Below are 27,970 nucleotides of genomic sequence, written 5' to 3'. Positions count from 1 at the left end.
GAGAATACTACATAGATGATTGAGAATAGTCTCTCTACGTTGTCCTTGTCTTCTTCTCCTTCCTTCTCTTATTTTTCTATCATTTTCTTCTTTTTTTGAATCACATTGTTGCTATAGTTTTCTGCCTCTACTACTATAGTTTTCTCTCTATTTTCACAATCACCACACCTCCTTTATTAGATTTAGGATTAGGTGAAAAAAAGACGGCTATGGGCTGTTAAGGCCCATGGACTGAACTTGTGAGCTGTCTGCCCAACAGTATTTTGGTTCTCTAGTATAAGGTGCTAATTGTTTTGCTGCTCAATTAACTTCTAAAAACATACAATAAGTAGAGAAAATTTAAAAAATACTTATATAATACCAAATATTTCTAATAATATTTAAGATACTCAAAATAATTCTTTGTTTAATGTCTGACCCCACTTGCTTTCGTGTCAGTCTCATCATCTTTCCTCTGAGCAACACCTATCTACTTCATATAACAAAAATGGTAAGATGCTATAATTAGATAGGACAAATGAACTATCTGACGCTAATTCTACTAAGTATCTTATCATCTTAGAACTATGCAACAGATGCACAATAATCCAAAGTTGGGACAATTTCGAATTTGAATAAAAATATGTATTGCTCCATTCATACTTGTGGCAAAACTAGTACTCGACTCCGAAACTGACAATACACCCAAAAAAACTCAATTAGAAATTCTAATGTCCCAATGGATCACCTTAATCAAGCTTAATTCCTTATGTAAGCATCTTTATTAATGCTTCCAAATGCTTTTGTCATGGAAATACACATTCTCATCGTACTTTCGATTCCATGATCGAATCTTTGATGGTTTGTAAACTGATCAACTTAGTGGCCGTGTGGAACATGTCATTGGTTACGTTTGCGTTGTTGACCCGTCCATCCCTTAAGAGGCGGTAGCCGCGTTGCGCCCGCAATACATTCCCCTCAAACCCCCGACGATACGCACGAGAGAGAGAGAGAGAGAGAGAGAGAGAGAGATGGGGATGTTGGGGACGGTGGTGGCATATCCGGAGGAGGTGTACCCGCTGGTGAAGCTGAAGCTGGCGGCGGATCGGATACGGCGCCAGATCCCGGCGGAGCCACACTGGGCCTTCTCCTACTCCATGCTCCAGAAGGTCTCCCGCAGTTTCGCCCTCGTCATCCAGCAGCTCGGCCCGCAGCTCCGCAATGCTGTACGCCCCTTTCTTTCCCTACCCACCCCCTCCATTCCCCTCATTCCTCCCTTCTTTGGATGTGAATCCTCCGTTTCTTGCCGTCGTATGATCGTGTATCCCATCTCTTGATATGCGGAGGCTTCTGCCTCTGAAGATCAATTTGTTATGGATTTGTTTTCTGCCTCACGAGATCTGAATCCGGTCTTCTCATTTCCTATCCTTTTCAGATTTGATGTTGATCTATAAACGTCGTACGGTTTTATGGATGTATGTCGGATGTCAATGTGCCATCACGCTGGATCTCCTTTTTTGGTTTTGATGTTAATTTATGGATATGTTCTGATGTCGAACTGCTACAACATCGAACCCTTTTCAGGTTTCTCGTGAGGTTGTCCTGTCGGTGATATATAAGCCTGCTTGTGATGTTGGTCCGATAACAGTTAGTCAAGGATGTTAGAATGATACATATAGGATCGACCAATCAAGAATCTAAAAGATCACATTGGGCATTCTCTTGTAGCAGTTACTCAAGGATGTTAGAATGAGAAATAGATAGGATCGTTTAAGCATTGAAGTAATAACATGGGATATTCTCTGGTAGTAGTAAAGGATTTTAGAATGAGAAATAGATTTTTGGGTACTGGACCTGTTTCGGCAATCAGTCAGACCAGTATGTACCAATTTGTTCTGGCATACAGACACATGGTATATCGGTATGGGCCGGTGTTTTGTCTAGGAAGAAAAAGAGGGACAATAGGAGGGGATGGTGGAGGAACAAAGGAGGAAGAAAGAGGAAGGAATAACGAATAAGAGGAAGCAGCGGAGGAGAAAGAAGAAGAAGGAAGAAGAAGAAGAAAGAAGAGGAGGACAAGAAGCAGCAGCAGCAGCAGCAGCATACCTGGGAAGCAGTGGCTCCAGTGGCATCGTACGCTAGAAGAGGGAATGATCATTCAATTAGTTTCCTGGAAATCAACTAGAATGAACTTATCACACCTTCTGTTTTCTCTGTGATATGCTCTTACAAGTAACCTCTAGTCATAGCTAGGGGTTGTCACTTGCAGGCTAGTACTGAAATTTAGTACTTTATGTGTTTGGTTACTTTTGAGACAGAATTATCATTAATCACTGTAGTATCAACACAGCACAAACAAAGCTTAGCCAACTTCACTAAGATCACAAAGACTAACTTGATACTTCATCTCTTTTTTGCTAAATGGAAAACATATCATCACAAATTTTAGGTGCTAAACTGCTTACTAACAAAGCAATGCAAAGTTTGACTATGTGGTTCTTCTGTATGGAACATGTCTATGAAAACAAAAGTTCCAGTAACTATGCCAGCAATCCTCAGGGATCCCTTCTTTTAATTCTCTCCGAGCAAATGTTCCAAAATGTGGTTGCGGTTATGCAACCTCCAAGCACAAGGTCTATGCAGCCTAAAATAAAGGAATATTTCTAAAATGCAGCTGCATGCAAGGTGGCATAATACTAGGTTCATGTATGCAATTCATGAAGCCAAGTACAATTCTATGGTTCCTTTTTCTCATTTATGCCACTATAATTTACTAGTATTGTTGTTATTAGTATGCAAAAATAAATGGGCCATCATTCTATCATATTAATCTCTAGTCTTATTTCAAAGTTTTTTTTCTTTACAGATAAACATTACTAATTAATAAATTATAGTTGAGGCAGTTGCCCCTGTAAAGTTGATAATAGCACATATCATATGCAATGCTATATCTTCTCTGAAAACCGGGTGATTGTTAGATATAGATATCAAGATGTGAGGACTTGGTTCCCATTATCTTTGGTTCTCTACATATTTTTCCATAAGCATGATATTTTTGCCCTTTTTCTGTTTAATGAAGTACATATGGTTTAAATTTGTGAGATAATTTGATCCATTTCATAATCTAGCTAATTACTTTTTCCAGTGTCTTAGAGATTGTTTTGAGTTGTTACATATAGATTTTCCTACCTCTTGTCTTGTATGTTTGGAGTATATTGCTGTTCACCCTTTATAATTATGTGCAATATACTATATATCCGGTAATGTATATACATGCTTATTTTTGTAGCTAAAACCTCTCACCTTTATGTTTGTTGAAATACATATGGTTCAAATTTGTGGGAGAATATGATCCATATCATAATCTAGCTTATAACCTTTATTGATGGCTTAGAGATTTTCTTTGAGTTGATGCATATGGATATTCCTACCTCTTGGCTTGTATGTTTGGATTATATTGTTGTTCACCCTATATAATTATGTGCATTATACTATTCTTTGTGAATGCATCATATGTCCAGTCATGTATGTACATGCTTATGTTTGTAGCTAAAACATCTCACCCTTATGCTCACTACTACAGGAATTCTAAATGCACCATGAAAAATGCTCTTGCTCATAAATCAACTTGAATGACTTTCTATGAAATGCAAACACAATTGTAGAAGAGAATGCATTATTTTAGTTAAACATTAGAAACAAAACCATCTTATAATGATAATCCTTGAGAAAATTCAGGCATTTAATATGTTTCTTCAGCTTGGTTCAATTCATGTTTATACAGAGGTGTCTGAAATTCCTATAATTGCATTATATGGATTTTGCCTAAAGTCTTTAGCATCTAATTTCTTTATCTGCCTGGTAAGTTAATGCATTTTTTCATGAAAGGCACTTGTTCCTCATGATGTGTACTTTTATATATAGGTTGGTTAATTGGCTTCTGTTGTATATGAAATTTGTTTGAGTTTGAAAATTAATGGAGATTAACTTACACTATTTGATTGTTGAAATGTTTTATGATATTCTGAAGGGTACTAGATCTGGATTTTGAATATATTGTGTGAACATCGCAAACAATTTCCCTAAATATGAAGGTTATCTAGGCCAAACTTGTGTAGATAGTACAAATTTCTATTGCCTTAAATGGAAATGCAAAAAAATTTACCTTAACACGACCAAGAGACAAATCCTAGAGATAGAAGGTTCTATACTTCTATGTATAGCCTATTTATTTTAATTGGATAGAGTTGTCCCATAAATGGCATGATTTGTTCTTGCTTAAGCTTAGATATTTACCTCGGCTTTGTATAAGGAAACAGTGTGACATTTGTGATAACTATATGCAGTATTTAGTTACCTTCTTTTTCTTCTTCTTAATTGTAGAGGAATACTTGAGCATTTGCAATTATAGTTGGGGGGCCTCAACCAAATTATTTATTTTTTATTACTAAACTTTTTCGCTTGTTATATTAGTCAATTTTTTGTTGCTTTATATAATTGGCATTTTTTTGGTCTTTATTCCTCTAAAGGCCTGATCTTAACACAAAGGATTCAAAACAACTTCTTACTCTCTTAGTCTTTTAGTTTCAATCTGAAAATTATGGTGTTAAATTCTTTTGCATGAATCAATTGCATCTTTCATATGACTTGCAGCCTCCATTTCATCTTCCCAAATTTTATAGCATAAACATGGTAAGCTCAGTGAATCATGTCCTTGTGAATCTACTGATAATTTCCTTGTGGTAATTGTACTTTAATTTTACTTGAGTGCATTTATGATTCTTGATAAAATAAATATAACAAAGCTTATTTATAGCTCAAGAAATTATGAAACATCACAATGAAATTCTTTCATGCTCTTATGATGCTTTTGCTCGGGACTTATCTTGTGAATGTTGACCTATAAATGATCGAGAAGATAAATGCCAGCTCTAGACCTATCTGTTTATATATCAATATTGAGTACTAGATTATGGTTAACTATCTTAATTTTCCTATGGTCTTATTTCTTTTATTTTAATTTGTGACTCTTTTTTATTTTTAAATTGTTTTCTTTTTTTGAAAAATAGTTTGTCATGGTTGATATATTTAATAACTTACGTTCGTCTTTTGTAGGTTTGTGTTTTCTATCTAGTTCTCAGAGCTCTGGATACTGTTGGTTCGTTCAGGCCCCTTTTATTTTACAACATATTTGTCCTTGCTGAAGTGTGTATCTATCTTTCATATCTGGAGGAGGTTCAGTGACTTAAGATTTTTTATCCTTGTATCTACTTTTTACCACTATCTGGTCAGATGTGCCAATGTTGCTGACTAGAAAATAATTTGCTCTTGTAGAAGAAGCATATTATTATGCTGCAGAGAGAACATGAATCTAGGAATCATTTTCAAGTCGCCAAACACTACAGTTTGCTAAAAGAAGTTTACTTTATTAAATAAGTCAAATTCATGGTTGACCTAGTGAAGGTAATTAGCAAAATTGGCCAAATGTCTTTAGAGTATTGATTTTCATAACTAATGGCAGTAAAATATTTCTATGAGTTTATGAACATGAAAAAAGCAATGGTTCTTCTAACTTTATTAACTTCCCTGTACTAATACCCATAAATTAAAGTCCAAACAATTTGGGATTAGCTAACAGACTAAGAAAAGACTGAAGGTTTTCCCAGGAATGGTTCTGAGTATGCAGTTCTTTGGTGTCTTTTCTCTTCAGATAAGACAATGATAGAACGTGAAAAAAATTGCAATGGATCAGAAAAAGGGTTCTTTGCTAACTTTATCCTTTTTCTTAAACTAACATTCTTAACTTAAAACACAAACAAATTGGTTTTAGCTAACAGACAAAGAAAATAATTGTCCAGACTTTTTTAGGAGTGGTCGTGTATGTAGCAGTGATTTCAATAGGCGCTCGGGCGAGGCGAGGCCTGAGCGCCTTGCTTCATGTCTAGGCACCTCGCTTCAAAGAGGCGCCGCTTGGGTGCTCGCCCGAGCCCAGGCGCCGGGCGCTTCGAGCGAGCGCCTGGGTTAAACCAGGCGATCGAACCATATTTTTAGGTCTGGTTGGTCTTCGGTGCTTTAGTTGGTTCATTCGAACCAACTAAATCACCGATATCAGGCTCCCTCTCGCGATTTTCCTGACTTCCCCAACCCTAACACTCGCAATTTTGCCGTCGAGATTTCTTCTCCACTGTCGCTGCTCTCTGCTACCGCTGCTACTATCGCTGCTTGGCGCTACTGTCGCTGCTCGCCGCTGCCACAATCGCTGCTCGCCGACTGCTCGCCGCTGCCACAATCGCTGCTCGCCGCTGCTGTCGTCGCTCTTGTGGTCGCTCGCTCCAGCTACGACTGTCGCTTGCTACCGCTGTCGTTGCCTCAGTAGCCTCGGTCTTCTTACACTCTTCTTACTATATTGTTAACAGTATACTGCTAACTGTATACTAATAATAGTATTTTTATTTATTAGATTAATACTATATTATTTTGATTTTAATACTATTAATTTTTATTTATTTAATAGTATATTTTTTTATTTAAAAATAAAAATATACTATTATGATTTATTTATTTATTGTGATTTTGTACCCAATTTTCTTAATTTAATAGTATATTTTTTATTTAAATAATTATATTTATTAATTATATTATATATTTTTATATTTTAGCGCTTCGCTTCGCTCGGGCGAGTGCCTGACACCTCGGGCGTTTTTGGACCTTGGCGCCTTTTAGCGCCTAGCGCTTTTTAAATCACTGGTATGTAGTTCTTTGGTGTCTTTTACTCAAAAAATGAGGATGCTGAAATCTAATAAACCACCTACATATTGATTTATTTATATAAGCTTATAAAACATAAATGAGTTCTCAACAGACTTTCAACTTAATTGGATATCATTACTGCATTATTTGTCATTTTCTTTCAAGTTTCTGTTTGTGGATCTTGTGTCCTTTTTTTTTCCATCGAAAAGGAAAAACAACATTGTGGGAATACATTGGAAACAGGGACAACTGAATACAAGAAATATAACATGCTAACAGATTAAAGCTTCTGCATAAAGTACATAATAGGCTTCCAAATTAATTTGGCTAATCTTACTATTAGTTACAGTCTGCCAATAAACTACAATATTCTGTGGTTGCTAATCTGCACCTATGCATGGAAGGCATGTTCGCTTTCTTTAAATTCTTGTCATTTTCAATTAGCCTAAAATCATGTGACCATCTCTTAGCTTTTATGGGTATTGCAGAGGGTTTTACATTTGTCAGCTTGGTATATTCCTGAGAGATATCGTAGGTTTACATGTAACCTATATTTTAACAAATTGCAGAGGATGATACTAGCATAACTTCTGACATCAAAGTGCCGATTCTACAGAATTTCTATCGCCACATATATGATCGTGAATGGCATTTTTCATGTAAGTACTTCTAATATAATGTTTTTAACCTTTGAGCATTGCTTGAGCTAAGATGCCAAAGTTTCCATATATCATTAACTTTTGCATTACATTCCATATCTTGTTTTGAGGAATGTGTTTGGAGTTGCAGAATCTGTCAAGTGATTTTTTTTTTTTTCACTACATTGATGAATCCTATTAGTCCACTTGGCTCCTAAGATCTTTTTTTCTATGTGCATCTTATTGCTAAATGTCATTTACAGTCTTACATAATGCTATGAAGTATGGACATGCACTACAAATAGACAGATACGGATATCTGGAGGCCATGAATCTTGCAGAAGGAAACAACTTGACAATTAATATACATAGTCATATAGTTTGTAAGCCATGGTTTTAAATCTCGATACTGGCATACCGGCGACACATGGTACGCTGGCATACCAGTCGGCGCCAAGAAGGGGGAGGAGGAGGTGAAGAAGAATAAGAGGAGAAAAAGAAGAGGAGGAGAAGTACTAGAGGCAATGAGCTTTGAGACATTAGGTGGCAGCGGTGAGCAGCAGGTGGTGCGTGACACAAACAGCATGAGCATCGGGTAGCCACGGATGATGTGAGCAGTAGACGACACAACAAGAATAGGGATTAGGAGAAAGGGAGAGAGAGGAGGGAGGTTTAAAGATTGTTGCCACTGTCAAAATCTAAAGAAATTGAAATGGACTGTGCAAAATTGAAAGGGGCTATTGGCTTAAATTAACCCGTACGAGCTCATTGTGAAGCATCTCTTGCCTATGGCAGTCATAATGCACCTTTAATGCAATAGCTTTTGCAATACTTATAACATGCCCTTGACCCTTTCTGTAGCCATAATGGCTGCTACTGCAGAGTTTGTCACGACCACTTTATAAAACCATCGTGTACTCTTAAAAGGGCATTTATGATAGTTTCTGAGTTTAAAAAATTATATATGCCTTTTCCTTTTCAATGTTTAAACTTGAAAATATTGTTCAATTATATACGCTTTTTACTTTTTACTAATATATGGAATTTTGATTGTTATATATGAAAATATATGTTTTTTTTAAAATTTAGATAACTTATGATAATCATATATGTAACTTATAATAAGAACTAAAACCGTTCACATAGAATAAAATTTCACAAAATTACTTTGCATATGTACATAGAGGGTGAGCCTTGGTGCCACCATAAGGTTGCTCTATTGTGGCCTGAGCGATCAGGAGCTGACTCATCGAAACAACCTCATTAGTTACAAGGGTAGTATTGTGCATGGATCTAAATCTCGTGTGTACCAATAGATACTATACATGTACTTAAACCTTCGTCCATATCAATAGTATGGACTAGTATGCAGATCAAGTGATTTCGCTCAATCCAATCTTAAACTAGGCTACCATCTGATGAGCTCACCATACTGTGCATATGATATAGTAAGCAGACTGGTGTGTATTTGTATCAATCAGTAATCTATTACCTGGTATTGGTACTATTTTTTTTAATTTTGGAAGTCATGAATGTCTTTCCTTTTTTTTTTTCCTTTTTCTTCTCTCTTTTTCTTTTTTTTTGTTAGGCACTCTCTGTTCGTCCACCACATTGCCGTTGCCACGTCTTCTTCCATGACCACCATCACCACCTTGTCTGCTTCTGTGCATACCTCCTCGTCTTCCATGGCATGCTGCCACCATCACCACCTTGTCTGCTTCTGTGCATCTTTGTTGTCACTGCCTCCTCCTCTCTCTCTCCCTCTCTCTCTCTCTCTCACACACACATACACACATTTGGGTAATACCAATTATACCGGTCCATATCAAGTGTTAGGTTGTCGTCCTATACTAATCGTGTTCCGATCCATGGGCAGAGATTTTAATCCATGGTAAGTGCATACTTATTCACTCTCCTGACCCTGCATTGGATGGTGTCTTATTCACTAGGTCCCTCCATTTTCAAACATGTATATAATTTTTTGAAATTATTCATATTTATTGCAAGTTAAAATTTTAAACTATATAAAAAAACAGTGTATCAAAACATAAATAATTATAAATGATTCACATTTCATAATATATATGTTGAGGTGTCTAATAACTAGTTATGAAGTATACAACAAGTATCAGTGTCCTAGATGGAGACAACACAGACACAGATTGTATTTTAAATTATTCATGCTTCGTTGACTTAGATGCACCATGGTACAATGGATTGGCTGATCTAGGTTTACATTGGTTTATTCAAATCAAGGTATGCAATATCGTATCGTACCGGAGTTTCGACGTTCGCTCGGTATGGTACGATATTGTATATTGAGCGGTAAATCGCTCGGTATACCGCTTGGTGTATATATATATATAATTCGGCGACGTCGTCGAAGCGACGTTGCCTCTCTCTTCTCCCACGCAGGGCGACGTCGCCTCGTATATATATATATATATATATATATATATATATATATATATATATATATATATATATATATAATATTTTTATAAAAGGCGACATTGCATTGCCTCGGCGACGTCACCTTTTCCTTCTCCCATGCGGGGCGACGCGACGTAGCCTCGTATATATATATATATATATCGTTCCGTCCGGTAATGGGCGGTCTGTGTACTGGTCAACTAATGGACCGGTACGTACTGCTCGTACCAGACGGTATTATTCGAAATTGCATACCTTGATTCAAATTTATTATAATATATCTTGATGAATATGTACTGGTTCGAGATTTTAATGCATGGTAGTGTGTACTTTTTGACTCTCCTGACTCCACATTTGATGGAGTTTTATTCACTAGGTCCCTCCTTTATTTTCATGCATGTACATAATTTTATGAGATTATTCATATTTATTGCAAGTTAAATGTTTAAACTATATAAAGAAAATAGTGTATTCAAGCATAAATAATTATAGATGATTCACATTTCATAATATATATTTTAAGATGTCTAATAACTAGTTAGGAAGTATACAACAATTATCAGTGTCCAAGATGGAGACAACAAAAACATGGATGGTATTTTAAATTATTCATGCTTCATAGACTCAAATGCACAATGGATTGGCTGATCTAGGTTTGCATTGATTTATTCAAATTTATTATAATATATTTCTTGACAGTTATGCTGGGTTGCCACTCGCCATTGCAGTAATCAGGAAGTCCCTAGTCCCAATCAACTCAACTAATTCCAACCACGGAAAATGGATATGAAAAAAGTAGATACAAAAATAAGATGTAAAACAGCACTGATCCAAGAAGATCCAACGAAATTTAGCAAAGTAGAGGAGAGTAGAGTAACAAAAATTGCCAGATGCCACCATTTTGATGGAGGCTACTCTTGTCATTGTTGTGGAATTGTTGGTATCGTCACTGGATTCACGATCACCATAAGATGTGTAAGGATGGGGGCAGGAATATACATCTTAACAGTCGACTTGTACTTGCATTGCCTATGACCATCAATATATAATATTATGTTATTATCATCCATTTAAAATTAGATCCATTGAACAGGATCCTCACCTGTTTAATTTAAAGGTAACTCTAAATCTAAAGTAACTTGAGCAGATATCCTATTTTGTTCAAGCAAGACTGATATTCCATTTTCAAAATTGAATAAAAGTTGAGTACTAAGAGAAAATCTCTCATTTTAAAGTTCATTTTTTCTACATGCTATAACATACATACAAACATATATACATACATATACATATATATATATATATATATATATATATATATATATATATATGTATATATATATATGTATATATATATATGTATATATATATATGTATATATATATATGTATACATATATATATATATATATATGTATATATATATATATATATGTATACATATATATATATATGTATACATATATATATATATGTATATATATATCAAAATAGAGCCAAAATTTAATATATATGATTTTTTATTTGATTTTTTTGTTGCCTATTTCAATGCCATCAATCTACTTTGGGTAATCTCGATTTTTGATCCTACCTCAGTCTTGATAAACTTCAGATACATTGGTAAGTTGTCTCCTTAGGTTTCTACCTTTTTTTTTGGAAATTGTCAATCAATTAAACTTCATGAAATTTGACTTTAAAAGTTGATTAATTTCTGGAAACTAGAATAATTAATATGTAAACTGAATTTACTAAAAAGAAATTAAAATTCTTATTCCAGCAAATCCTCTTTTTTCTTTGTCCATTGTAAATTTGTTGGAACTTGTAATATTGTAGCTAGATTAACGAATGAGATCAGCCAAGGTTTTGATAAGGTTCAAGCAAGTGGAAGTTTGCTGAATCGGCTATCCTCAAGATTCCAATTCTTTTTCCTGGCTTTTCCTCATATGTTTATTAATAGTGAATTCCATTCTTTATCTTTTTGGACATATATAATAAGTGTCAGATAACTTGGATGTGATATATACTAGGTCCTTACATATATGTGTCAAGTTGGATGTTTATGGATTGCTAGCATTGATTTTTGTTCAAGAATGAAATGTTATTAGAACTGTCCATATTTGGTTCATTCTTCAGAATCATATTATATAGCGGAGATGAAATAGGATGAATTGAGATGATATTTTGTAAATACATAATTATCTTGAATATATCAATCATTTCTTTATTTTTGATTTTTTTATTTTCCGAAGGGACAAAAGAAACATCAGAACTGTGCTTTTCTTAAAAAAGTCAATGAGTGTCAGACTGGTTTAACTTGGGTTCATGGGTTTGACTTGACCTATTTGCGAGCCTTGTACCATTGAGAAGTGTTCATATTGGATCTCATGACCTTTGTAACGACACATAACCAAGTAATACGATGCTTTTTCTTATTGGCCTTGTATTGGTAAGAAACATATTATGTGTGACCTATTTGGTCTGTAATTATGTTTTAGATGCTTAGCTATGTACAAAACCATAGGTTACTGTTTCAAACTTATCAAAAGGACTATGCAAGATATCTTTAGTTAATTTATTTAGAGAAGTACTTATTTCTGTGGATCCATATCATATTCTTGGTACTATTTCTAATCATGTCTTTCTTATTAGGTGGTACAAAGGACTATAAAGTTCTGATGGATAAACTTCATCTTGTCTCAACTGCTTTCTTGGAGCTGGAAAGAAGGTCATTTTGTTTTAATATGTTTAATCTATTTACATGAGAACAAAGTGTTGTCATAACCAAGGTTTGCCGTACCGGACTGTACCACCCGGTACGGGCGGTACGTACCGGTCCGACAGGCTAGCGGTACGCGGACCGCCCTGTACCGGTCCGCCCGTACCTAGCACTGTAGCAGTGCACTGTAGCAGTGCTACAGTGCTCGGTACACCTGGGTGTACCGAGCGGTATACCGTACCGTACCGGTACCGAGCCCGGGTCGAAACGCCGGTACGGTACGGTACGGCGAACCTTGGTCATAACTAAGTTTACTTTCTTTTGTCATATACGTGATTTCTAGTACTTATATATGCTTGTTTGTCTGGAAAATTCAGTAAACATTTATGATATATGAATACTCACATAAGCTCATGGCTCAAGCTCTCACAGTTCATGCTTTCATGGCATATCCCAATAAATATATGACATATGTGGCTATCTAGGCAAATATATTGGACTACAAGGCATTGAATCGATGATACACAAGCTACACCACACAAAAAAATTCAAGTAACATAAAAGTGATTTGCTCAAACATCTTGATCCCTTGAATTAGAAGAATCAATTGGTGAAGATTTGGTTGTATCACTTCCCTTTCTTAGGTGGGAAGCAAAAATGATCAGTAAAACTTTTTCTCTTTGGATCAAGTCATTCCTAGAATTGACTCTTGACTAGCACCCTTTAAGCATTGTGGTTCCTGAATATAAAGGCCCTCTGTCCCTGACATGCATTATCAGTTCTATTCTATCCGCCAGTGGATCTATCATCAGGTACTCAAATTAAAAAAGTTTTATCTGCACATATCTACTGTGAACCAGCTGTGTTCTTGAATTAAGTTGATTTTGATATCATTTGTACATGGACTTACTAATGCTTAAATAATGCTAATGGATATTGAGTTTTTTTATTTTGAATTAGACAATTCTTTTGCCACTATTCTAGTTTTTTAAGCTGTTATCCTGTTCTGTTGGCATTTAATTGAGTTAGCTTGTTATCCAATGGAATTCTTCATATGCTTTTAGCTTACATTCTTAAAACTTTTGCATCTATTAAAAATCGTCACTCTATATACCATAATATATAAATGTTATATGACATAAAATTAAGAAAATACTCGTTCTCCTAGATAAATTGATTTCATTTTTTATACTACCAATTCCATTGCTTTTGTGGCACCCAGTTATCAAGAGGCAATTGAAGATATTACCAAGAGAATGGGTGCAGGAATGGCAAAGTTCATATGCAAGGAGGTGTGTAGTTAATGCTGCAATATACCCTACATTCATGAACTCACACAAACATACAATAGAGTCGCTTTTATATTGCATTTCAAATATGGTTTTGATCACAATATGCTACACAGTTCTTATCTAATTATTATTAGTCCTTGGATTGATAAAAAACAAAATACATTTTCCAAGTGATGCAAAATTTATTTTAATATTTTCATTTGTTGATGCGAGTGGAAAAGTATTGTTTTTATATTTTAGTGACATCTTCGATTAATGTGAAAGATTAAATTATATTTATTATTGAAGGAAATCAATTTGTTTCAAGATTAATTGTTAAGGAAATTAGTTTTCACATTATCTATGAACTTATTAGTCATTAAAGGATAGACCTCTCCTTGTTGTATATTATTTGCTGATGATATTGTTTTATTTATAAGATTAAAATAGAATTAATTCTAAACTTAAGCTACGGAGACAATTCTTAAAAACTAAAGGTTAAAGGTTTTAATTAAGTGGGACTAAAGTTGAATAAATAAGATGTGATTTTAGTAATACTAGTTACAGACAAGAGGATATAATTAAGTTGGATGGGCAAGAAGTTCCATTAAGTAAGTGTTTTAAGTATTTTGAATCAATTATTCAACAAGATAGATAAATTAATAAAGATATTATTTATAGAGTAAAAACAGAATGATAGTTAGATTTTCATATTTGAAACAGGATAAGCTTAAACAAATGTCATACTAGTAATCATTTCATCTCTTCTAACTATTGCATTTAAAAATCTCCTCATAAAAGAAATCTTTTAAGTTGCAATGATATGTGCTTAAGATATTCTCAAACGTAGTACTTAGAAGAAGTGAAATGATTACGATTAGTGATATGAGGAGAGATAGGGGAAGAATTAAAAATATTTTAATAACAATTATAAATACAAGATTTAATACTCTTAACTTACCTAAATGTATGATTTGTCATATATCTCAATGGCAGCAAATTTGGGATTTTATGGCTTTGTTATTGGTTGTATTAATTCTTAAGGAATTGCTATGAGCATTTTCAGTTATGTTTAGCTATTTCAAAATTTTATAATATAACTCTGCCATTGGAGCTAATAAATTCTAATGGGCTACCATATTGTGGGATTTTGAGTTAAGTTTTTGCTGCATTAACATATTATATCTTCTGATGAGATTCTTCATTGTGGAATTAAAGTTTAAAAGCTGCTTTATCATTGTTTTAGAAACTGATGATATTAAACCAACAGCCAAGGATCTATTCACTCTTGAGCCATTGCAAATTCGTCTAGGCAGCCACACAATAATCAAACTGGTTCAAAACATTTTTGAATTCTAAAAATAAAAATTGAAGAAATGAATATGCATGAACATGATCCATTAATATAACTAATCTTTGCTCAATCATGACAAAACTTTAAAATCTTAAGAGAAAAACAACCTGAAGTACCCAGTAAAAATTATCCAAAGATAAATGGAAATTTCTTGCAAAATTGTATATTGGGTAATTCACACAGTGCAGGAATAAGGTAGAAGTTGTTCTTCTGTTTGGTGATAGATATAGTGAAAGTAATTGTTGCCTTTCATGTTGCACTGGTAAACTTGTGGTAATGCCTTAACTACAGTGGAAGTTGTTCCCTCTGGGACATTGCTATAGTCAACTCATGTTTTTGCAATCATTAGCAACAGTAATAGCATTGGATACCATCTGACAGAGATTTTAAAAGGTGCTCGGGCGCTCGCCTAGGTGCTCGGGCGAGGCGAGGCCCGAGCGCCTCGCTAATCTCCCAGGCGACGCGCTTCAAACAGGCGCCGCCTGGGCGCTCGCTCGAGCCCAGGCGCTGGGCGCTTCGGGCGAGCGCCCGGGTTAACCAAGGCGACCGAACCAGGATTTTAGGTCTGGTTCGGTTCTGGTTCGGTCTATGATGGTTAGTTGGTTCAATCGAACCAACTAAAACTGATATAAGTGACAACCGAACCCTAACCCTTGCCGCTGCCGATCCCGACCCCGATCCCGCTGCTCGCCGCTGTTGTCGCTCGCGCCTCCCGCTGCTCACCGCTTTTGCTCCCGCTCCCGCTCTCGGTCCTACTCCCGCTGCCACTACTCGCCGCTGTCGCTGCTTGCAAACGCTGCTGCTCGTGCCTGCCGCTGCCGCCGTTGTCGCTTCCTTTTTTCTCAATCAGCAGGCTCAGCACCCCTTTACACTTCCTTTTAAGAGTATACATATACTGTATACTGTTAATATTATTAAGTTTATTTGAAATGATTAATTTTCAATACTGTTAATAGATTAATAATATATTATTTTGATTTTAATACTGTTAATTTTTATTTATTTGAAACTTTTTGTTAATGTGACATTTTGATTTTGTATCTTAGATTTTCTTAATTTAATAACATATTTTTATTTAAAATTTTAAATAATTATATTTATTAATTATATTATATATTTTTATATTTTAGCGCATCGCTTCGCTCGGGCGAGCGCCTAGCGCCTTGGGCGTTTTTGGACCTTGGCGCCTTTTGGCGCCTAGCGCTTTTTAAATCACTGCCATCTATTATGATTTCCATCTTTCAATGACACAATAGTTTTGACTTCCTATATATGGTGAGAATGATGGGGGTAAACGGAGAGAGGGGGAATGAAGGAGTCAAGAAAATTTGACGTACTTCATTCTTCAAATCATAGGATTCTAATGCATGACACATCAGCTTGATTTCTTTGCAATTACTTTAATTTCTATTATCCATTTTGTAATGTAGATTGACACACCTGCATTTACTTGTTTGCACATAAATTCTGAACCCATCATTGGAGTTCTGTTATTTTCAGTCAGATTAGGATGTTTACACTCAGAACATATGATGTTATCATGGTATACTGAGGCTATGGTATACATCTGATTGGAGACACTATAATGCAGGTATTACAATACAGAGCCATATATACCAAACTTAAAATCATTTTAGTTTTCCTTAGGTCTATACTGACCGTATTGGTATTGTATTGACTGACACATACTGGTTCGAGTCCGACCTGTTTGCAGTACTAGGACCGAACCAAAATTTTAAACTTTTTCAAGGTTTCTATGAATTCTATATAAGTAATCTACTACTTTTTCTCACATTATACTCTTCCATTGAAATTTTATTATATTGCTCTTTACTTATATGCAGGTAGAGACAACCGATGATTATGATGAATATTGTCACTATGTAGCAGGACTGGTTGGGTTAGGACTGTCTAAACTTTTTCATGCTTATCGTTCAGAAGAACTTGCTCCGGATAACCTGTCCAATTCCATGGGTTTGTTTCTTCAGGTATGTGTCAGGCCTTTATGGCATGGTCATGTTCTGATTACTTAAAGAGTTCTATTCTTTTGTTTGCAGTTTCACCATTGAATAGAATGTAACTTCTTCTGAAATGCAGAAAACAAATATTATTCGGGATTATCTGGAGGATATAAATGAGATTCCAAAGTCACGCATGTTTTGGCCTCACCAAATCTGGAGCAAATATGCCAATAAGCTTGAGGTTCATTTGTTATCCATCTTTGTTGCTTAAATATTATTTTTCAGGAAAAAAAGCAATAAGAGAAAAACATACCCACTCCTCTTGGAAAACGTACAAGAGATGATGCAAGTTGTATTTGTTGATTGTATATCTGCGAATTGGACTTGTGTATGAGTTCCAATTTCAACTAGGAATCAGATTTTTCAAATGTTAAGCGTAATTTAACTTAAAGACAAAAAGTGGACCTGCTCAGTTTTTCCAGCTTGAGATGAACTCATTCTTACTGTTGCAAAATTTCACAACAGTCAGTCAATGACAATAAATAATCTGTTCCAACATATATTTTTCCCACACATACTTGTACCTCATTTTTCCACTATTCATGAGGATAAATCTCATTGATAGAGATAAATCTCAAGACAGTTGTTAACTATTCATGCAAACTTGTCATTCCTAAAAAGTCACTGCAATATCACTCTGCCAGGGTCCTGATGGAGTTTTCCCATGGATGGGGCTTTCCCTTGGTCAATTATGGATCAGATCTTTATTCTGCATAACAAGATACATTTTGAAAATGTAATTGAACCAAAGAGTAATTTTGTATATTTTCAACCTATAATTGTCTTTATATCTTACTCCTATTCAGAGCTTATGTAATTTATGTACTAGAAGTTTACAGTAGGATCAAACCCACAACAATGTGTCACTATGATGTCTCCTCAGCGTCAAACTACTGTTAATACTTATAGCGTCACTATGATGTCTCCTCAGCATCATTCTTTCTTCCCTCTCCTTTTTCTCAAGCAATTTTATTTCCTCTTACTGGGGTTCAAGGCATAGTGTTTAATTAAAGATTAATATGGCCACAATAAGCAAATTAAAGTGTAACTTAAAGATGCAGTCATATACACATGATGCTTTAGATGATAATTCTTATTCCTCACTTCTGTTGACATTCAGGATTTCAAATATGTTGAAAACTCAACTAAGGCAGTGCAATGCTTGAATGACTTGGTAACTAATGCTTTGATCCATGCCGAAGATTGCTTGCAATATATGTCAGCTTTAAAAGATCTCTCTATCTTTCGCTTTGCAGCAATTCCACAGGTACGTAAAAAACAAAATGGTTCTTTCCAAGACTATAGTACATTTATGGCAAATTTGATACTTGGGTTTAGTTTTTCCTAGCTTATCATTTCAATCAATTAGATTAGTAATAAACTATTGGGTTGCTGTTGCTTCTTATATCTTTTGCCGATTTTAGTAGTATGACTTTCCTGAGGCAAGCATTTCAGAAGTCGGGAGACTGTTGCTTAGAACTTTATTTTGTGATTGAAGATTCGATATTGGAACCCTTCGATGGGCTTGAGGGTATCCTTCTGCAATGTATAACAAGCAACCTACTGCCAGCTTAGTGCTTTATTGTGACCTAAGCATAAATTTTTACATTCTATTTCCTAGTGAAACTACTTGGGATTTTTGGGGACCAATAGTATCTTTCAATGATACAAATGTCTTTGTTCAAAAGAAACCATAAGTACCTCACTTTCTTTTAACTTTTTGGTGTATCTATGAGCTTTTAGGTTGAGAGAACTTTTATGTTAAGAGCTTATGACAGCTAGTTTTACATTTTGAAGGGTACACAGCTGACTTATCACATGCTTCTTACACCATGAACAATGAGTTCCTCTGAATAATGAATCAATGAATCAATTTCTCTTTTCCAGATTAGGTTACCTAATGTATCCAAGCTGAATTTTGATAGGATGGTTCTATCAGGGAGCTACTTCTCTTTTAGGGAATTGGTCCCTTGAAAGACCAAAGAGATGGAAAAGAGAGATGATTTTGGAGCAAAGAAAATTATCATCCAATTATACCTTCAGAGTTCAGGACTTGTATGTTTGTAGGAGTTCTAGAGTGAACACTCTAAAAACTAGTAAGATGATATTTACTGGTTTGGTCAAAGACTAATAATAGATCACTGGCTGATATTCATTTTTTTAACTTTTTTACGATACTTGATGGTAGATCAGTATATTGCCTGCTATGTCAATACCATATGATCCAACAAGATGCCGAAATTGATATCAGATTAAGATTTTAAACCTTGGTCTAGCCTTATACCATATTTATATTAGGAATTTTGAACACTAATTAGACAATAAATTTGATTCTAAAATCTCTAAACAGTAAAAATAATAACAAAAATATTGCTAAAATATTTTCATATTTTGACTCAGAGATGTCTTCTTTCTCCTGCTTATGGTCTTTATCTTCCTTGGATACAAAAATGGCTCTTTGAGCCTTTGCTATATAATCTATTAATCCTTTGATTGTCTAAATATTTGTTACCGGACAATGGTTGATCGGACAATAGGTGATCCAAATTAGGTAGCATGCTGAAATTCTGCATAAGTTGGAATTCTATCCCATTTCACATAAATTACTACTTCACAAACCTTGCAAGTCACTACACAAGCTGATCCATCCACCGAGGAAGCTGTACCATACCAAGTAAACATAACAAATTAGTTTGAATGTTGATCAGTAGAAACAGTAAAGTCGACACAAAAGTAGCAAGCACATTTTTTTTCCATCTTAGGTTGTGCTCTTCAAAGTTCCCACCATACCTAAGAATATCAAATTGTTATTGCCAAGGGAATGTTATTTTATCTATATTCTCTAAATGACCATTCTCTTGGCTATACCAGGATGTGATCAAAACATTTCCGAATAAGATGTAGAGTGATCTTATTCTCTATCATTGAACTAAGTTTTAACAATTATTGACTGGGTTTCTCCTACTATTTTGTAGCATCACATAGTAACTTCCATATGTCACTATTCTCAGATTGACTATCCAAACAATATTTGCATAAACTATTGGTACTTGAAATAAGAAACAATGTTATGTCATTATGGGTAATAAACTTTGGTTGCTTTATGTTTTTACATATTTGGCATGCTATGATGACACATGCCAGATAGATTGTCACAAAAATCAATTGTACATGCAGAATTGTAAGTACTAGAGCAAAAATTTTGACAACTGCTATGTTGTAATCACTATTCCATTTTACATACACAATTTACAGATGATGTTTCATTTATCACAAGTCACCAAAATTTCATCACATTAACAATTTTCTTATGACATTGGAAAAATCTTATGTTCAATTGTGAAATCATTATTCATAAGAAAGAGTTACCTACATACAATGTAGGATGCAGTCTGCCTTTGAGAGCGAGAATGCTGCCTATGTAAATATGGGAATGTAGAATAGATATGTTATCTTGTAGTTTGGTGAAACTGTACCATATAAAATTGAACAAGCAGGTTTTGCAATCCTTCTGCTTCTTTGTTAACTGTCATACTATGATTGTTTATGATGTAAAACCATTTGCATTTTTTTGAAAAAGATTATTACCTCTTCTTTTATATTGCAAAACATAATACAAGGAACTCTTGCAGGTGAACTGTATTCTACACTTTTGTACAGTTGAACTAAATATTCATTTTAAAAAAACCATAAAATTTGTACCTCATAGTAGATATGAATTTTGTAAGTGTGACCTTGCCGCTGCTTTTCTCTTTTTAAGTCACTATGATTTTAAATTTACATGTCAGTGAATTATACAGAAATTTGTGTATCTCATCTTCATGTTTCAGGAATAATGCACTACAATATGATTTTTCATCATTTTCATACTGAAAATTTTAAAACAAATAACTTTGAATAAGTCATGGTTCTGTGCAAGTCCATTAAGCATCTGCATATATCTTAGGATGGTAACATGTAAGAATGTATAGGGCTATAGGCCTGTATCAAGTTGCATAACCTTTATGGTTGCCTGCACTAGGCATCCAGGGTAAAAGGTGCATCAATCTAATTGTCTAAACTGATCTTGTTATTTAATCATGCTTGATGGGCCAATTAGTTGGTTTTAAGTTATTTTACATTATTAGAAATATGCTTGTTGCATCTAGTCCTTGCTTTTACTTGGAAAAAAGAGATATTTTAATTGAATGAACATATTTTAGCTGGAGATTATGATAACTGTCTGTCTAGATCAGTGTATATGTAGCATAGTGCTCATGTTTTCTTTTCCGAATTCATATTTTACTCTAGTTTTATATGAGATGCTTTGACCTTTATCTTTCTATTATCGGTTTGTTGCTTTCCCTTCATAAAACCTAAGTATGCAACATATTGCTGATATCATGATGGTTGAACCTATGTAGTTTAATGTTACTGAATCGGAGCACATTTTAATGGCTACTGTCACGTGTAACAGATTATGGCAATTGGAACCCTAGCTTTATGCTACAACAATGTGGAGGTTTTCAGAGGAGTTGTAAAGATGAGACGTGGTAAGAATCTCTTGTTTAAGATCATTTAACTAAAGTGTTGTAATTGTATTTGTTCTTTGCAACGTCCTGATTAATTTCCCCCTCATGTTCACTCTTAATGGTTGAGTCAGTTTCGATGTAGGAATTTTGTTTTACATAGCATTCTGTTGGTGTTTGAAAATAGAAAAGTTGTGGATTTTTTAAGTGAAAAGACTATCTCTCTCTCTCTCTCTCTCTCTCTCTCTCTCTCTCTCTCTCTATCTATCTATCTGTGCATCTCTTTTATCTTAACTTTCTAATAAATGTTTTTTGATGGGTTGATTTTCTTTATAACTATGTAATTTTACTATCTTGATATTCAGTGGGGTGGGGGTGGGAGGGGAGGGGAGGGGGGCAGGAATCATTTAAGATATATGAACATGTATTTCAAAGAGACCTCAGATTCTCAATAGATGAATAGAGTTGATTAGGATCAGCAATCAAGGAAAGATGGAGGGAGACCAAAGCTTTACTAGAAACAATGGATAGTGAATTCACTGCTTAATTTAACAATAGATAATTCCTTACAGAAAGTTCAAATGGTGAGAGAGGTTCAATATAGCTGATTGCAAAGAATTGGAACATTACACTAGTTATTTCCTTCTTACTTTTGATTTTGTTTGAATCCAACACTTAGGAAGACAACTATTGAGGTAGGTTTGCAATTTTCAAAAGAATGTGGGTATTTGCAAAATGACATGCAAAACCTTCCTATGTGATTGTACTTGGCTCTTGGCTACATGGATTTTATCACAATATTGAGCTTTATTCTTGTCATTATCTGTATGTCTCAGTATTTTTCTCATCGTTTTATATTATTCCAATCAAGCATTTCCATAAATCTCCAGAAATCTTTAATGTAAATTAACTTTGCCTAATTGGTGCACTTATAGCCTCTTTTGGATATAGAAAAACAACTAATGCATTTATGTGTAATTTTGTGGTCAATTAAAACTATCCATAATTTTTCTCGTATAAAATATTTCTTATTTTATCTTTTCTGATAACTCCAGACATTAATTTCTAATTTTTGAAGGTATGTTTCTTAAATACCCAATATTCTTACCTGTAAAGTATATGATTTATGTCTATGTCATGGAACATACCTTCTTAGGCATCATTCTTTGTATTTTTAGTAAGAAAAGGTGAGTAGAAGATTTAACAATTTGAGATCTAAAATGATTAGCCAGTCTTAGAAATCATGACCACTTAGATGGTTTCTTTAGGGTTGGTCATTAAACATTGCTTAATCACCATGTACACATCTTTACTCTGTCTCTACAATTTTCGAGGAGGACAACAAAAACAAATAATGTAAATATCAGATGATGAACAACTAAAAATAAGCTGAGTACAGTTGGTTAGCCAATGCAAGGACTGGTGAAGGTCATTATTGAAACAACAATTCACTTGAAAGACATTCCACTTATAGGACTTATTCTTTCATTTAGTTTCTCAGATTGATGATAAATGATAGCATTTATTGAAATAAATCAATAAAGAAAATGTAGTTTCTAAAGTAAACTTTTTGTAGTTTATTGAATTTGATTCACTTATCTATGAAACCTTAGCATTATTGAATCAATAAAGATGCAATAAACCTTAACATTATTAGAATTTGATTCACTTGCCATCTTTATTGAATCAATAAAGATGCAATTTGATTCACTTACCTATGAAACCTTAGCATTTGTGTAGTTTCTAAAGTAGGTTTTCATGATTGGCTTTGTGGTTTGTAAGCATTTAGTGCCATGACTAGTTAACAGCATAATCCTAATTATTTCATAGGCATATATCTATTATATTTTTTGGTCATTTTGTGCCTGCAGATATCAGAATTAGTTTTTATCATTTTTTGTTTAATTCTGTGATTTGTATTATGATAGTGTGCTAAACTTATATATCTTTTTGACTTCTTTTCCAGGACTAACAGCTAAGGTTATTGACCAGACATACTCTATGTCAGATGTATATGGTGCTTTTTATGAATTTTCTTCTTTGCTGAAATCAAAGGTAGGAAGTCCTATGTTATGTAGAATAATTATCTGACTTTTTCAAAATTCAATATTTTGAAAATAACATCTAGTGTTTAAAAATGGCATTTATCCACTCATGAACTCAAAATATTTACTAATCATAAAAGATGGATCAGCATCCTTTTTATGTTAAAGTTTTTATTAAACAAGTTTTATAGTAACAAAAGGTATTTTGATTTTCCTTTTCCTTTTTGCTAGTCAAGTGCCAAGTGGTTTGAGTTGGTGTAGTGTTTAATTAGTGCAAAAATTGTACAAGATTGTAAAAGCCATATCAGCATCCTTTTTAATTAAAATTTTTAATAAGCAAGTTCTTATAATAACAAACTTTTTGTCTCAGGTAGTCGATGACTAAGCAGTTTTGAGTTACTGATCAGTATAACTGTGTACTATAAAGTATCCATCAGTTGTATTTTTGTAGAAATTAGTTGTACCTATTTATCTAAGTGCTCTACATTTAGTAGCGCTAATCTGGGCACGCAGAAACATATAGCTATGAACTTTGGCAAGAAGCAACTAGCTCTTGTCCAAAGTCACCTCAATTTGAACTCATGTAATAACTTCTAGCTTCTGGTATTTTTGTAATATTGGAAATAAACCAGAAGATCAAAGAAAAACTTGATATTTTCCACAGATTCTAATCCTATTTTGCCTGTCTTATTAATAAACCAAGTAACAAGAAGACCAGATCAAGGTGTTAATTAGTACGTATGAAGTATTGCTAGTTAAATCTACATCAAGTTTCTGGGACGTTGACCGGTGCTAATGTTTACACCAAAGCCAAAACATCCATAACATCAGCAAACGATGTGTATACATGTGAAAACTCACCAAGAATCAGCGTCAGATCTAGTTGATAGGACAGAATCAGAATCAGATGAAGCTGGTGTTCAAGCAGGATCAGTTTTCGTATCTGCGTCAGCTAATGTTGGGGCAAGACTAAGTAGAGAGGATAGAGGTTCAGGTGCTTGTGTTGGTTCAGAAATCTCAGTACTACTTTAATCTAAGGATTCTTAACAAGCAGTTTGAGTTGACAACTTAATATTTAAGATCATCTCTATCTCTGCCCTTACATTATACGAGGCGAACGAAAGATTCAATTAATTCTTTGATGAGAGGTCGGGTATGAAAGTGGCAATCTGGAGGCTCCATATCTTTTTTGACATTGTTTATTTGGATCTCATTTTTTTGATAAAATTGGCTTGTAAGATGAATTTGTTGGGCTACCCTATAGTTTGTTTCATATTATGACTGATGTCCTTGGTTCTGTTGTACATCATTGACTAGAGTTACAACTGGTTGTGCAGATTGACAATAATGATCCAAATGCCAGTCTAACACATCAGCGTGTAGATGCCATACAAAAGACCTGCATATCTTCTGGGTTGCTTAGCAAAAGGTTTGTTATTTTCTTGATATCTTTGTTAAGATGATCTTTATATATGTTAAGCGGTTTGCATTGTCTGGGGTGTTATAGGAGTTTGCATGTATACGAGAGCAAATTCCACTATGTTACGTTGCTGGTGAGCCTCATTCCATCCACTAGATTAATTATTATTTAAGTCTAGATTTCCACATAAATTTCATGCTGATATTCATGCAGATTATGGTGGTCTTCCTCCTAGTGGCTATGTTAATTCCTTTCGTACTGCACAAATGATCCCTCTGTGTAAGGATCATTGTGAAAGGTTACTGATATCTTATTGACAGAACATTTAACATTCTTTTAGTTGTTGTCAGAATTACTTTGCTAAGCTTTATAATTATCTGATTGATGGTTGCTGATAAATGCAGGATTCATTTGAGGGTTCCTGCCGATGGCTTGTGTTTGTGCCGAGGTGCTCTTGTTTAAGCTAGTGTGGGTTTGACATTTTCTTGCCATGAAGATAACTGACCCAATTAGCGTATGTGTTTTTATAGGAGCAAGTGAAGATCCATTGTAATTTGAAACCATATAGGTAGATAAGGATGAACAAACAATTTCCACCCTGATATGAACCAAGTAAATGCAAAGATTTTGGATGGATATATTTGAATGATGAACTAGTGCAACAAATTCTTTTTCTTGAAGTAGCCAAAACATGCAATAGCTTTTCTCGTATAAAAATATGCTCATGACAACCTGTGTATAATTCCCAAAAACCTATCTAAACTAAACGAGAAATCTATGTGGCTGGGTTTGGCAATGGCCTGTCGTGTTTAGATGAAGCACTACTAGTTTTGTTTTAGATGAAGCTGTTAGGAACGAGTCGGCACTAAGAGTGCTGCGTATAGAATCACCATTGGTTTAAAAATCTTTCGTTCGTTAAAATCAATTTCTAAAATATGTTAATTTGAAATACGTTCGGAAGGATGTGCAGCAAAAGTAATAAGGAAGTAAAACAGTTTACAAAAAAGATAAATAGCAAAATAGAAATGTAAATCATTTTATAGTGGTTCGGTTGTTGTGACTTACATCCACTCCGTTGATTCCCCTTCCGTCGAGGCCGTCGGCATCCATTAATGATCTTCTTTCAACAAGCGAAGATTAACTATTCTTTTACACCCCTAAAGAATACCCCTCTTTTCCTTTTCACAGGTTTAGGAGTCAACCTTTTATAAGCACTTGCTCCTCCCTAAACAGAATTTTAAACTTGGAATTAGACGAGGGATTCTCTTAATTGATTTCTACAGCGTTTTCTCACTTTTAAGCTCTTGTGCTTATATCTGTTAACTAGGGATGAAAGGGATATTTATAGGCCTTAAGTGGATTCAAACTTGGAGCCTAAAAATGTCTCATCCCGGATCCTTTAGGTATTGGTAGTACCATCACTTGTGTTGGCGGTACCATCACTAGTGCTTTCTGACACTGGACGGTACCATTGCCTGGCACCTTGTCACTGGGCGGTACCATCACCCAGTCTAGCGGAACCATCGCCTAGTCTGGCGGTACCATCGCCTGACAGCCTCGAAGACTTGTTTTGGCCTTTTATTGGGCCCAACACAATCCATACATGGGCCCAACTAGCCCCTAATTGGGTTGGCCCAATTCCAATCTGTGCTAACTACGAATTCTAAGGCATACACTAAGCAAATCTATTCCGGTTAGTCTTGGTTTCTTCCGGCGAGTTTTTGGCAATCTTCCGGTGAACTTCCGATGATCTCTCGGCAATGTTCTAGCGGACTCCCGGTAAGCTCCTAGACTTCACGACGATATTCTTGGTGAGTTCCGACGAGCTTCTTCGGCAAGCTTCTGGACTTCTCGGTCAATTCCGGCAGAACTTCCGACGAACTCTCGAACTCCCAACGAAATCTCGTTCTCGACTCCAGGACTTAATTTTACTTTATGCCTTGATCACTATCGTAGTTAATTCTGCATAATTAAAACAAACTTCGATCTAGACAATTATTATAAAGCTTGAATCATGTTGTTCAACATGTCATTGTTTCATTGATGCTTCGTCCGATTCTTTGGCGCATCGTCCTCTCTTGTGGCCTATTGCCCAATCAACCAATTGTCCTTCGCAACTCCGATATCCTTAGCGCAATTTCCACTCTTCTTAGCCCGATGCCTGAACCTATGGCCCGAAGCCTTCTGCCGATACGTCGACCGATCCTCCGGCTCGACGTCCAATCTTCTGACATGTTCTACTTCGACCCAACATGATTCTTCCTATTTTAATTGTCTCTCCCTGATCGAAGCTTCCTGCATCACTCAAAATGCAGATCAAACCATAAACACTCTCAATTGGTTTCATCATCAAAATCCGAGATTCAACAATCTCCCCCTTTTTGATGATGATAATCAATTGATAACGGAGTTAACCTTTAACTCCCTCTATCAATAGGCTATATTGATAGAACTCTTGGATTCTAAAACCCAAGCAATATGTTATGATAAAATTATGCATAATATTATCATACTTCTCCCCCTTTGTCATCAACAAAAAGCAGAAGTATTACTTTCAACTGTTTGAGATATAAGCTTTACAATATTACATAATAAACATAATCTCAAATTTTATCATCATTGAAATTTGTAAGCTAGCAAATTTAGCAAGTGCTACATCATATTAGAACATGCAAGCTAGCAGATTTTATATCATTTCAGAGCATGCAAGCTAACAAGTTTTATGCTGGGTAGTAAAATAGCAAGTTTTACAACATACAAGCTAGCAAATTTTTTCATCATTTTAGAAAGTGTTAGCTAACAATATTTGAGATGGTTAAGAAAGTAACTTTTGCTT

General features: G+C 34.8%; 1 protein-coding gene across 2 annotated transcripts; it reads left to right on the top strand.

Moving 5' to 3' along the window:
• Positions 1-931: 931 nt before the first annotated feature.
• On the top strand, positions 932-25,783 carry LOC135651301 (squalene synthase 1-like). Of its 2 annotated transcripts, none has more exons than XM_065171305.1 (14): positions 932-1,205; positions 5,095-5,137; positions 7,299-7,388; positions 12,449-12,524; positions 13,738-13,807; positions 16,985-17,128; positions 17,238-17,342; positions 18,282-18,428; positions 21,618-21,693; positions 23,636-23,724; positions 25,052-25,143; positions 25,222-25,267; positions 25,348-25,413; positions 25,539-25,783. In XM_065171305.1, the coding sequence occupies exons 1-13, from the start codon at positions 1,011-1,013 to the stop codon at positions 25,402-25,404; spliced, it is 1,230 nt and encodes a 409-aa protein (XP_065027377.1). In that variant the 5' UTR covers positions 932-1,010; the 3' UTR covers positions 25,405-25,413; positions 25,539-25,783. The 2 variants fall into 2 exon arrangements, with proteins under 2 accessions (XP_065027377.1, XP_065027371.1); XM_065171299.1 differs by having other exon boundaries at positions 25,348-25,432.
• The last annotated feature ends 2,187 nt before the right edge of the window (positions 25,784-27,970 follow it).

The sequence above is a fragment of the Musa acuminata genome, chromosome BXJ1-4, assembly GCF_036884655.1.
Source record: "Musa acuminata AAA Group cultivar baxijiao chromosome BXJ1-4, Cavendish_Baxijiao_AAA, whole genome shotgun sequence".
NCBI classification, from domain to species: Eukaryota; Viridiplantae; Streptophyta; class Magnoliopsida; order Zingiberales; family Musaceae; genus Musa; species Musa acuminata.
The sequence above is the reverse complement of the archived record's forward strand: the minus strand, read 5'-3'. Positions and strand labels throughout refer to the sequence as shown.

Bases quoted from the DNA above. Each gene is read 5' to 3' on its own strand.
- LOC135651301 (XM_065171305.1), top strand. From the start codon at position 1,011: ATGGGGATGTTGGGGACGGTGGTGGCATATCCGGAGGAGGTGTACCCG. The intron at 1,206-5,094 runs GTACGCCCCTTT...CGTCTTTTGTAG, and splicing joins GCCCGCAGCTCCGCAATGCT to GTTTGTGTTTTCTATCTAGT. The intron at 17,129-17,237 runs GTATGTGTCAGG...TCTGAAATGCAG, and splicing joins CCATGGGTTTGTTTCTTCAG to AAAACAAATATTATTCGGGA.